Here is a 12,649-nt window from a genome sequence, read left to right on the forward strand (position 1 = left end):
ATAAACATCCAGCCTAGGGGTGAGAGTTACAGCCAATATAATTCGATTCAGTTTTATTTATATAGCGCCATATCACAACAACAGTTGCCTCAAGGTGCTTTATATTGTAATGTAAAAGCCCTACAATAATACAAAGAAATCAGAGAAAACCCCAACAATCATATGACCCCCTATGAGCAAGAGCTTTGGCGACAGTGGGAAGAAAACTCCCTTGTAACAGTAAGAAACCTCAGAGAGAACCAGGCTCAGGAAGGGGGCAGTCATCTGCCGCAACCAGTTGGGGGGATAAGGTGAAGAGCTTACACTAATAGGTTATAAAATAATATAAAGAAATTGGCCATAACTGTGTATTTAAACATGAAACACCTGTATCTAGGCAAAGTTATAAATGAACTTGAAATAAACTTGTTGATGACATAATGTCATGCAAATTAAATTCACGCAAGTTGTAAAATAGATTTTTTGATGCTTACATATGGCCCAGGATATCCAACTTCTCCCTTTTGTCCCTGTGTACCAATATCCCCAGAGCCTCCCTGGAAATAGTTAACAGTTAGGGGAAAGAAAGAAATTCACATTTAAAGCAGTTCAGATGTCCGTACTTTCAAATAGACCATCAGTCCCTGTACTTTGCTATCTTCAAACATAAAACAAATGTGCATGCAAGTCATTTGCTGCCAAGAATGCATGATATATATTTAAACCAAAACTTCAGAACCTGTCCTCTACTTCACAACAGCAAACACATCTGCTCAGCTGAGATCTGGAACAAAGCTGGGGCATCTGATGAAACTGTAACAGACGTGTATATTAACCTTATTCAAATGTGGACTTAAAACTTACCCTCTGTCCACGATTTCCTCTGGATCCAGGTCCACCCGAGGTGCCAGGGTCTCCAGCTGCTCCCTGAAATGATGGATAAAAAGAGGATAAATGGAAATGACGAGTATCTAATAATAAGTTTACTCATCTGAGGAAAACACAACAGTTTGTTTTAAAGGTTCACTGCTAGTGTTCTGCATTACCTTGGGACCTGGGAATCCTGGGAATCCTTCATCTCCCTGTAAAGAAGAATCACATATGCATTAAGTACTCTTTGTATAAAACTGCAAAAATAATTTTTATTTTGGATGCATCAGAGCCATCACCCTGTATACAGCTCTATTCAACATTACAGAAGGGGTTGTTATCTTTAATTAGGCATGTTCAGTTCACAAATCACTTGCCTTTCTTCCTTTAGGCCCTTGAACACCAAAACCATCTCTACCATCTTCACCCTGTAAAAGAAAAACATATTTTAATTCAAAATACTGGGGTAGCAGAGGGAAAACAATAGCAACGCTATCATCTTCCCTTCCCCCCCCCCCCCCCAATTAAACAATAATTTCTTGCTCAATATTCAGAAAATTTACATTCAGTAACATTGCAATAAAATAAGATGATTTGCTCTTACAGGCTCTCCAAAGGGGCCAGGTGGTCCAACATCACCTTTAGGTCCTGGTTCTCCTGGCTCTCCCTACAAAGATATGAAGATAATGAAATACCTTTAGATGTAAGGTAAATGTCAAAGTGATGAATAAAGTGTGACTATATATATTTAATATGATTGGTTTACTATAGATTTAACTAATAACATGTGCTTGTTTTGCAAGGAGATCCTTAATGTTTTCTTACAGTGCTTTCTGGTTCACTGAAATAGACTCCACATGTATGTCCAGTAATGTGATAGAGCTTGGCTTAAGCCAGTGTGTTTATGATTAAATCAAACTTGTTATGAAAGAACATGAGCCACTCCAAATTTAGTTCCATTCAGTACCTTGCGGCCAAGAGGTCCTCTTCTACCTTTTTCTCCACTAGGACCTGGGGTACCTCCAGGACCCTAGAATAGAAGAAATTAGAACATTAAAATTAGATTTTGAATGCAATCAACATAGAAAATTTGACCTATTGTATTCACTCACTCTAGGTCCAGGATTTCCATCTTCTCCTCTTGCTCCTGGTGCACTATTTGGTCCAGGCGGACCCTTGGAAAAAGACAAATCCGCCATCAGTGATGCACCACTTACTTACATATTAGAGCTGCAGTACCAGTTCATGAGACAGACAGACAGACAGACAGATATGCACCAAAATAGGGTGAGAAGATGACAAACTTACCCTTGGTCCATCAATACCAGACTCTCCCTGCACACCAGGCGATCCAGGGCCTCCAACATTTCCCTTTAATGATAATGCAGAAAGATGTTACTGTCATTACGAGGGCAGGTATTAAACTCTATTTTAACAATGAAAAAGGCACTTACAGCTGGTCCAAGTGAACCTCTTCTACCATTGGGTCCCTAATGAGGAATGAGTAAATTAAAAAAAAAACTTCATTAACATAATCTTTGGCAAGTAAGTGATCAGAAAAGACAGTGAAAGCGTTTACCCTTCTTCCAGGTTCACCAGGGCCTCCCCTCCTTCCATCCTGACCAGGCTCTCCCTGTCATACAGGACAAACATCCCAGTGAATTAAATTCATGCTGAGAGATATCCAAAAAAAAAATAAAACAACAAAACAAACGAACAATATACAAGAGATATTAAGCCTCAAAAATTAAATTGAGTACAGAGATGCAGAATTTATTTCAGCAGCACTATAATTAGCTCAGGGGGGTATTACCGCTGGTCCAGCATCACCAGGGTCTCCTTTGGGTCCTGCCTGGTTGTTATCTTGTCCAGTTGTTCCCTATTAAACAGAAATCACTCTTTCAGTCGCTGCTACATCCAAACACCAATAAATACAAATTTGTCTTAAAAAAACCAAACAAAATAACCATATTTAAACATTGCCTTAATCACAAGAACTGTATTCATTAGAAAGTAAGTATGTGCAGCTTCACATGAAGCATTAGTAACACTCTCTTCTTACACATTCCTTTCTCACATACTATGTATGCATGCAAAATAAAAGTGATGCACATAAAATCAGTCAAAAACTATGCCATAATAATCAGCTTCTTACAGGGTTTCCTCTGATTCCCTGTTGTCCTATGTCTCCTGTTTGTCCTTTGGCACCTTTGGGACCCTAAAAAAACAAAAGAATTTCTCAGCATTAACCATATTCAGTATTAAGAAAAAAAACAACCCAGATGCATCTAGTCACTCACTCTTCTGCCAGGGTTTCCTCTTTCTCCAGGGGGCCCAGCCACACCACTTTTGCCCTAAAACCAAATCAAACACAGCCTTTAAAGCTGATAATTTTATATGATTTTGTATGATTAATTGTTAATATATGGAACACATAGCATAAAAGACAAAATACATGACTCACCTCTTCTCCATTGATGCCATCAAGACCAAGTTCTCCAGCTTCACCCTGAAATAAGGGGGCAGTGGGTTAGCCTTTTTTTGTCAGAATGTAAGAAAGAAAGAAAGAAAGAAACGTACCTTTTCTCCTGAGTATCCACGAGACCCCTAAATAGAAATAAAGAGTGTTAGATTATTGTATTCACGAACAAAACAATATATAACAATTAAACCATACAACTTGAATGGCAGGGTTAATATTAAAGGGCTTACCTTGACACCTCTCTGGCCAGGACATCCTTGGAAACCCTGGGTTCCATTCACACCAGGAGGACCCCGTTCTCCCTGTATTAACAGAACATGACAACAAAATTCACTGACAAAATACCACAGAACAGAATCTTAAGAAAGGACACAGAGAGGTGATAAATGAAGAAGATAATAGAACAACAACCATAAACAAAACATTCAAACTTACAGGTCCACCTTCATCTCCAGGATGTCCTTGACTTCCTGACAATCCTGGACCACCCTGACAGACAAAAACAAAACATATATAAGCTTTGTAATTAAAAACAAAATCTCCAAGTATAACTGAGGGGTATTTTTTAGGATAAGATACCTTAGATCCAGGCTGTCCAACTCCTCCTCTGTCTCCTCTGTTGCCAGTACATTTGCATGGCACTCCACAGATCTCTCTTTCTGCAATGTTGTCCTGTGCAGTAAAAGAAAGCATTTTCAGTTTATGGGTGTCATAAATGAAAGGCATAGTTTTTATGTATTAATCATCAGTACCCACCAGTTCTTCCAGAAGCTCATAGTCCAAGTCCATGATATTCAGTCTTAAGGGTCTTGTGTACCTGAAGCCACGACCAAATTCTAATAGCGACGCCTCTTCCAAATTGGGTACCCCCTCCAACCCAACCAGAATGAAACTGTTCACTCCTGTTTTCCAAAACGCAACATATTTAAGTTCACTAATTACCTTTGCGATTTCAGGATAGATAATACCTGAGTGCACTTTATGTTTCATCATCTTTTTACCTGACAGCCGAAGCTCCTCAACTCGCCTTTTCATTTCAGCATATGGAGCATCAATACCATCAGTCAGATGAATAACAACCTTCAGGGGAAAATAGCAAAAATACAAGTTTTATACTTTCTTAATTTTCAAGTTTCCAATAGTCTTTTCACTGTATAAACTCTAAAGTTTAAACTCTAAAGTTTGGCAAAAAGGTTTTTTAGCCTTGATCTTATTCTTTAATATTAAAAAAATACAATTAATATACACTGGCAGTGACCAATTCAAGGACAAACCTAAACAACTGACCCCAACAATGAGGGGATCTGGCTGATTTCATGTGAAATTTTTACTTTAGCTCCAGGAAAGATTCAAGGTCATGGCATACTAAAGCTATTCTGATGGTATATGGTGTCCCAGGTAAAAACCAACAACCTAAAAAAAGCTTTTGGTTTGTTTGTGTTTTTTTGTTTTGTTTTGGGGTTTCTTTGTTTTTTTGCTTGTTTTGTTTTGGGGTTTTTTTGAGTTTTGTCGGCAATGTCTATAGGTCAAACTAACTCAGCTCAATAATTACACTAAGTTGCTAAACCAATCAAGTCAGATTATTAATACATGAATGAAACGTTAACTAAGAAGTGCACCAGTTGAAGCAAATGCACAAGAGAAATTTTATGACTCTTGTGACAATACATGACATTTTCAACATCAACTTGAGATATACATTATTTTAGCAGATATTGAAATATTCCTAGAATAGCCCTGACACCGACACATGTAAACTGCTTGGGCCATTTCTACTTTAGTATATTTGAGTAACTAACCTTGACAGTGTCATCCTGTCTGACTTTGAATCTGTTGGTGTAAGCTGATATGGTCTTGCCATTGAGAACAAAGGGGCCACGACTCCGCAAAGCTCTGAAAGCCTCAAATAACTCATCTGGATTTGTTGTGAAGTCCAGCTGGACCGGCTCAGAAGCAGAATCCATGGCCAGCATGCCCACTTGTACAGATGGAATCTGCCCATCGGAGCAGCTAATGGATGCCATTTTGGAAATCCTCTGCAAAATAGCCTCCATCTTGCTCTGGAGGTTGGTCTGAGAACTGAAAATATTCTGGGCGGACACATCAAATCCGACCAACACTTCTATATTGGAGGCTGTAAAACATAATATTATTTTACCTTAGACACTTTTGGTCACCCCAAATCATGTGACAACCTTTAATCATTTAATTTAATGTATCATCGACAAGCTAGAAACACATAATATTACTTCTCTTACTTTTAGCAAGTTCTTTCGCACCGACACACAGCTTCCCTTTTACTTCATCATCCAGAGTTTCCAGGATTTGTTCATTGAGCTCTGAGAGTTCCTGAACGGTACTTGCTCGAGCCACCATGGAAGGTTCACTTGCCAGGTTTTCCAACTCATTCTGAATGTTGCCCACTCCCACTGCAAAGACTCTCACACCTTTATTCTTCAAGCCAAGCACTGCTGATTTACTGTCATCAGCTGAGTTTCCTCCAGTGACAGTTATAAGAATTTGAGGAGTGCCCTCATCAGCCCTACTGCCCCTTTGTTTAGAAAAGTAAACATCTTGAATAGTGCGAAGGGCTGCACCGGTGTTCAGTCTGCGTCCACCTTTGTACTCTATTTGACCAAGAGCATTTAGTATATCATCCCTGTTACTGTATGTGTTGAGGTAAAAGCCATCATTGACATCTTCAGCATAATGTGCCAAGCCAATCTGTAAGTTATCTCTCTCAGTGAAGAACAGATCAATTAAGTTGTTGATAAAAATCATGATTTCTTTGAAGTCCTCACGGCCCACATTAATGGAGCCATCCACCAAAAACACTATATCAGCCTTTTTAGATGGAGGCAGGCCTGGTGCTACAAGAAGGGAAATACAGATATGTTAAGATATGTTTATATTGAAAATATTTACCTTGGTTTTTAGTCCAAATCCACAACACGTCCTAATCATTCTAGGCCCTGTAAAATGAGTACATTTTAGTGTTACTTACTTGGAGTGTCATATCCTGGTGTATCCTCAACAACATTCAACCTGTTAATAAACTTGTCCTTTATTGTTGGCAGGTTTGAGAACTTAGAAACCTGAATGACATCAGCGGAGCTCTTGGAAATACTCATCAGTTGCCTTGTGTCAGCACGATCAGCACCAATACCAATACAGTTAACTCGGGAGGTCTTGAGCAAAGGTCCATAGAGGGAAACATCTTGGGGTGAACGTCCACCTGTGAGAACCACAAGATGCTGGGAGGCCTCAGTTGGTCGAGCACCAGCAAAAGAGTTTAACTCAAAGCGCAGAACGTGATCAATAGCATCAGCCAGGTCTGACGATCGTCCACCCATCTGACGGAGTCTTCTGATAGCAGAGGAAACAGCTGCCTTGTTGTTGTGTGAATTGAGCGAAAATTCAGTTTTAACTTTGTCTGCATACTGGACAAGAGCGACACGAATTTTATCGGGCTGCACATCAAGTTGTTCAACAATTTTGAGGATGAAGTCACGGATGTGAGCAATCCCTTCAGAATCTGTATTATCTGAGCCATCAATTAGGAAAATAATGTCCTTTTTCCCGAGATCTAGAATGACTGAAAAAAAAAAACACAACATAAGGAAAGAAATGCCTCCATAACAGTGAAGGTAAATTATAAAAAGCAAATGATGTAGACAATCAGTAACTGCCTTTAGCACTTTCAGTTGAACTTAATTGGAGTCTTAAATATACAGAATGATTACACACTATTTCTTACCTTCTGGGACACGAGTATAAATTTCAGTGATATCATCGGTGGATATTTTCTTGACTGAATCAATAAGCTGTTTTTCCACCTTTGAAAAATCTCTCAAGCTGTCAACTGTATACACAAGCTCTGGCTTCATGGAAATCTGTCTCAGTTCATCTTGGTCTGCATTTCTTGTACCAATGGCCAGAGGTGCTATCAGGCTTTTCTTGAGTTCATTGGCTGAGCTGGATACATCATCAGTAGATTTGCCAGCCGTAACTAGAATGAGGAATTGAGGCACACGTTCCTCAAGACGGCTTCCGCCTGATCTCTGGTAGACTCTTCTGGCGACAAACTCGAGAGCACGTCCTGTGTTTAGATTATTTCCACCTTTGTTTCGAAGTCTCGACACGGCCTGGAGCACTTCATTTTTTGTTGAGTGTGCATTCAATAGAAATTCTATCTTTGGATCATCGCTGTACTGAACCACTGAAACTCGGACCTTATCCAGTCCTACATCCAGCTTCTCCACAACTCTTCCTATCATATCACGGATGGAAGGGAATTCACTACGCACTGCTGTTGTGCCATCAATAAGAAATACAACATCCCTTTTTTCTCCTCCTGTGGGTACAGATGGTACTGGTGCTTGAAAGGAATAGAAGCAAAATAACACAGTCTGATTACTAATCCTGAATGGAGAGTTCCTAATAGTGTACACAGATAAATATATATAACATACAGTATGATTTGGGGTATAATTCTAGCTTTAATATAGTAGTAACACAGTAATAATATAAATGAGGACTGTGTTAACCTGTAGATTTTATTAAATTCAATTTACCTTCATAAGTTGGGAACTCTGGACGCAACCTGCTGATGTCCTCATCTGACAGCTCAGTGAGTTTGTTGATTAATTCTTCTTGAACTGTGTACAGGCCAGGAAGGTCATCTATTACGTGGGCGTAATTGGAGATATACGACACCACCCTCAGCTCTGTGGGGTTCACATCCCTGGTCCCAATGCTGAATGGAAGAACTCTAGATTGTTTAAGAGAAGAAGCTGCACGACGGACATCATCTGTAGAAGGCCCACTAGACACAACAATAACAAATTGTGGAACACCATCCTGTTTTCTGCTACCCCGTGCTGCTGTCAGAATATCCTGATTGAGAAACTGTAAGGCCTGACCCAGGTTACGTTGTGTTCCACCTTGCTTCCTCAGTCCCTTGATGCCATTCAAAACACCTTCTTTGGTTGTATGTGTGTTTAAATACATATTAGCCCGAGCAGTGTCACCATACTGGACCACACCAACACGGATTTTATTTTCGCCCACATTGAGACTCTCGACGACCCTGCGGATAAACTCCTGGATGATTGGAAATTCCCTTCCAACGCCATCAGATCCATCAACGAGGAACACGACATCCTTCTTGGGGCCCTGTGATGCAGCTGGAAAAGACAGAAGTTGATATTAGGCTCAGTTTCATCAATGTATGACAATAAAATGGTCGTATTGGTGGTAAATTGAGCCTACATCTTTTTTTATCATGAAGATTCTGGTGCATATTCGAAGAAATAAGTCACTTTTTTCCTGTTTTTGACAAAAAAAAAAGTTGTATATCTCTTAACATATCTTACTCATTTCCAAGTTTTTCAAAACTTTCAGCTAGAAAGTTTTTAAAACCCCAAATTAGATCAAATTACGAAAATTTTACATTTCAACACCGGTTCTCCAAATGAGAAACTCAAAAAAATTAGACTTTAGGTATGACCCCAAATGAATGAAAAGAAGGCCCTTTTAAAATGTTCTTCTGATAATCAAACATTCTTGAGAGCTCTATATTTAAAAAAACAAAACAACAACATAATTTTACGTCACCCAGCAGCCTAAAGCTGTTGCAGCATAACTAACGGAGGATTCAAGGTCACCTGATCCAGGAAGTTTTTAGGACAGCGCAACACTAATTAATTACAATAGTCCAGCCTAGGAGTAATAAATTCAATAACTAGTTTGTCAGCATCACTCCGAGACTTGATGTTTTTATTTTTGTTTATTCATTTATTGCACAATTGCTGCAATAAATTTAATGTGCTGAATATGCACATTAAAGGACGTATCCTGGTCAAAAATGACTGGACAAGAACGTTTGATCTGTCTTGTGGCATCTATTGTAATACATTATTGGTTTGTAAATCACTGCACAAAAAATGCATGAGACATTGCCTGCATTTTAATGTAAATAGTTATGTATATATTTATGTTGTTTGCAAAATTTGTACATAAGTTTTTGAAATTAAATTTATATTTGACTTTCAAGATGGGCGCCTCCTGGGTGAGGTGTTCCAGGCATGTCCCACCGGGAGGAGGCCCCGGGGCAGACCCAGGACACGCTGGAGAGATTATATCTCTCGGCTGGCCTGGGAACGCCTTGGTATTCCCCCGGATAAGCTGGAGGAGGTGGCTGGGGAGAGGGAGGTCTGGGCCTCTTTGCTTAGGCTGCTGCCCCCGCGACCCGGCCCCGGACAAAGCGGATGAAGATGGATGGATGGATGGACTTTCAAGTTATGAAAATGATCTGTTAAACATGTTTGTGGGTATATTCAGAGAGACAGACAGATCCTATTTAAGTTTAATTGCAGGACTTTATTGAACAGTCTCAAAGAATAAGAGCTCAACAGAGCTCTGACTAATTGTCAGCCTGGCTACAGTGGTGAAAAGAAAACTGGAGTTGACTTGGTTTTAAGGATCATTGGTTAACAGTAAGATATCCTGGTTATCCAGAGATCTCTACAGTATAGATAAATTTGTATAGATAGCAACATGTTTTCTAGAGCTTACATGTTACCTGCATTAAAGTATGTGTGTGTCTGTGAGTTATACAAGGGACTCAATCACTTTTGATTGCAAACTGTCTTCATCGGTGGAGCCTCAGCATTGTAATCAGTTAGAATTCATATGCATTATTAATCATTTATAACACTTTTAATGGCATTATGAGATAAAACAAATGAGTGGGGCTAGAATTTAGGCAACTACTCTGCATGTTGGCACATGGCATGTGACAAATTGATTCATTTCATGTATAATGATTTATATTATTAAATGCTTTTAACTATAGTAGTTCAAAAAGTGACAAATTCTACAGATGTAAAAGACGTGAGGTTATTTTGTGAAAATAGCAGTGAAAGAATCGTTGGTTTAATGGATAACAAACTAAATAAGATTGGTGGCTGGGGGATAATAATGAAAACTGCAGCCTCAAAAGACAATTTAAAATGAACTTCAACAATAAGAAGTTCAAAAGAGTGATTGACAAAAAATTAAATATCGTAGCTTAAAGCAGATGATGGAAAGTTCTGTGTTCTCACAAAAGTTCAGACGATCATACTATGTTCTCAAAGTCTTAAAGACAATAGCCTGGCCAACTTCTGTTTAAGAAAGACCAAAGCATGCTTCCAACTGGTTTGAAATGCACCAGAAAATCACATTCATTTATTTGCTTTTCCTCACTGTAGCTGAAATTAGTAACTTTTGGAGCCAGCATTAGGATGTGTCTGACAACGTACCAATTATGGTTGGTAATTCTGGGGTGACTTGAATAACTGCAACCTCCACAGAGGACTCAAGTTGCTGTTGCACTTTGGGTAGGTCAGTAAGTTCAGACACAGATAGAGCATAACTGGGCTCGCCAGTTATGGTCTGAAGTTCTCTGGGGTCAGAGCCTCGGGTTCCAATTGCAATGGTCAAGACACCCAGCTGTTTGAGAGCAGAGGCTGGTTCATCAATACTGTCAAATGATCTTCCACCAGTGATCAATATTAGGACCTGCGGAACTCCTGATGGTCGCCTGCTTCCGGCAGAGGCCGTGAAGACGTTATCCTTCAAATACCGGAGAGCTGCTCCAGTGTTGAGGGGTCGTCCGCCTTTGTGCCTCAAACCTCTGACACTGTCAAGGACCTCTCTTTTTGTGGTGTAAGTGTTCAGATAGAACTGGATGGCTGGATCGCTGCTGTACTGAACAACCGACACACGGTCTTTGCCATCATCCACACTGAGTGTGTCTACTTGTTTTTGGACAAAGTCTCTCATAGCTGGGAATCCACTTCTAGTAGCATCAGATCCATCCAGCAAAAACACCACATCCCTTCCTGCTGGCTGTCTGACCACTAAGAGACATGAGATTTACCATATGTTTAACTTGGTCAATCAAATATTTTGCAGCTAAAAACCACCATGGTAAAAGTGAACTCTTTCTTTACAACCACAACTATTTTGTAAAAAAACAAACAAAAAAACAAACAAAAAAAGAAATAAAAAAAAAGAAAAAACAATCCACTGGCTGATTAAACACAGCAAAACCAAATGATTTCTTTTCACACTGTTTCCTACAATGATACTGGACTTTGAAGATGGGTCATGTTCTTACCAGTCACTGTTGGGGTCAAAGGTGTGACCCTCATTGGCACTGTGCTCAATACAGAAGAGAGCTGTTCTTGAACATTGGGAAGGTCAGTGAACTCAGACACAGATACAGCATGACTGGGCTCGCCAGTTATGGTCTGAAGTTCTCTGGGGTCAGAGCCTCGGGTTCCAATTGCAATGGTCAAGACACCCAGCTGTTTGAGAGCAGAGGCTGGTTCATCAATACTGTCAAATGATCTTCCACCAGTGATCAATATTAGGACCTGCGGAACTCCTGATGGCCGCCTGCTTCCGGCAGAGGCCGTGAAGACGTTATCCCTCAAGTACCGGAGAGCTGCTCCAGTGTTGAGGGGTCGTCCGCCTTTGTGCCTCAAACCTCTGACACTGTCAAGGACCTCTCTTTTTGTGGTGTAAGTGTTCAGATAGAACTGGACGGCTGGATCGCTGCTGTACTGAACAACCGACACACGGTCTTTGCCATCATCCACACTGAGTGTGTCTACTTGTTTTTGGACAAAGTCTCTCATAGCTGGGAATCCACTTCTAGTAGCATCAGATCCATCCAGCAAAAACACCACATCCCTTCCTGCTGGCTGTCTGACCACTAAGAGACATGAGATTTACCATATGTTTAACTTGGTCAATCAAATATTTTGCAGCTAAAAAGCACCATGGTAAAATTGAACTCTTTCTTTACAACCACAACTATTTTATAAAAAAAACAAAAAACAAAAACGAAAACAGAACAAAAAAAAAAAGGAAAAACAATCCACTGGCTGATTAAACACAGCAAAACCAAATGATTTCTTTTCACACTGTTTCCTACAATGATACTGGACTTTGAAGATGGGTCATGTTCTTACCAGTCACTGTTGGGGTCAAAGGTGTGACCCTCATTGGCACTGTGCTCAATACAGAAGAGAGCTGTTCTTGAACATTGGGAAGGTCAGTGAACTCAGACACAGATACAGCATGACTGGGCTCGCCAGTTATGGTCTGAAGTTCTCTGGGGTCAGAGCCTCGGGTTCCAATTGCAATGGTCAAGACACCCAGCTGTTTGAGAGCAGAGGCTGGTTCATCAATACTGTCAAATGATCTTCCACCAGTGATCAATATTAGGACCTGCGGAACTCCTGATGGCCGCCTGCTTCCGGCAGA

General features: G+C 40.0%; 1 protein-coding gene across 2 annotated transcripts in view; it reads right to left on the bottom strand.

Moving 5' to 3' along the window:
• Window positions 1–12,649, bottom strand: part of LOC146691177 (collagen alpha-3(VI) chain-like) — a 105,214-nt gene that overhangs the window by 10,988 nt on the left and 81,577 nt on the right. For both annotated transcript variants that reach the window (XM_085434460.1, XM_085434459.1), the window contains 25 exons: window positions 7,906–8,517; window positions 7,089–7,709; window positions 6,336–6,926; window positions 5,590–6,201; window positions 5,131–5,465; window positions 4,333–4,411; window positions 4,088–4,233; window positions 3,911–4,003; window positions 3,767–3,820; window positions 3,562–3,633; window positions 3,430–3,456; window positions 3,314–3,358; window positions 3,150–3,203; window positions 3,005–3,067; window positions 2,663–2,728; window positions 2,429–2,482; window positions 2,304–2,339; window positions 2,158–2,220; window positions 1,962–2,024; window positions 1,817–1,879; window positions 1,454–1,516; window positions 1,227–1,277; window positions 1,026–1,061; window positions 844–906; window positions 474–536 (listed from right to left, as the gene is read on the bottom strand). In XM_085434460.1, the coding sequence (XP_085290586.1) occupies window positions 474–536; window positions 844–906; window positions 1,026–1,061; window positions 1,227–1,277; window positions 1,454–1,516; window positions 1,817–1,879; window positions 1,962–2,024; window positions 2,158–2,220; window positions 2,304–2,339; window positions 2,429–2,482; window positions 2,663–2,728; window positions 3,005–3,067; window positions 3,150–3,203; window positions 3,314–3,358; window positions 3,430–3,456; window positions 3,562–3,633; window positions 3,767–3,820; window positions 3,911–4,003; window positions 4,088–4,233; window positions 4,333–4,411; window positions 5,131–5,465; window positions 5,590–6,201; window positions 6,336–6,926; window positions 7,089–7,709; window positions 7,906–8,517 (4,025 nt within the window). The remainder of the gene's footprint in view (window positions 1–473; window positions 537–843; window positions 907–1,025; window positions 1,062–1,226; window positions 1,278–1,453; window positions 1,517–1,816; window positions 1,880–1,961; window positions 2,025–2,157; window positions 2,221–2,303; window positions 2,340–2,428; window positions 2,483–2,662; window positions 2,729–3,004; window positions 3,068–3,149; window positions 3,204–3,313; window positions 3,359–3,429; window positions 3,457–3,561; window positions 3,634–3,766; window positions 3,821–3,910; window positions 4,004–4,087; window positions 4,234–4,332; window positions 4,412–5,130; window positions 5,466–5,589; window positions 6,202–6,335; window positions 6,927–7,088; window positions 7,710–7,905; window positions 8,518–12,649) is intronic.

Source organism: Copadichromis virginalis, linkage group LG16 (assembly GCF_057382275.1).
Source record: "Copadichromis virginalis isolate Kocher_CV1m ecotype Utaka linkage group LG16, C_Virginalis_male_GT1.1, whole genome shotgun sequence".
NCBI lineage: Eukaryota > Metazoa > Chordata > Actinopteri > Cichliformes > Cichlidae > Copadichromis > Copadichromis virginalis.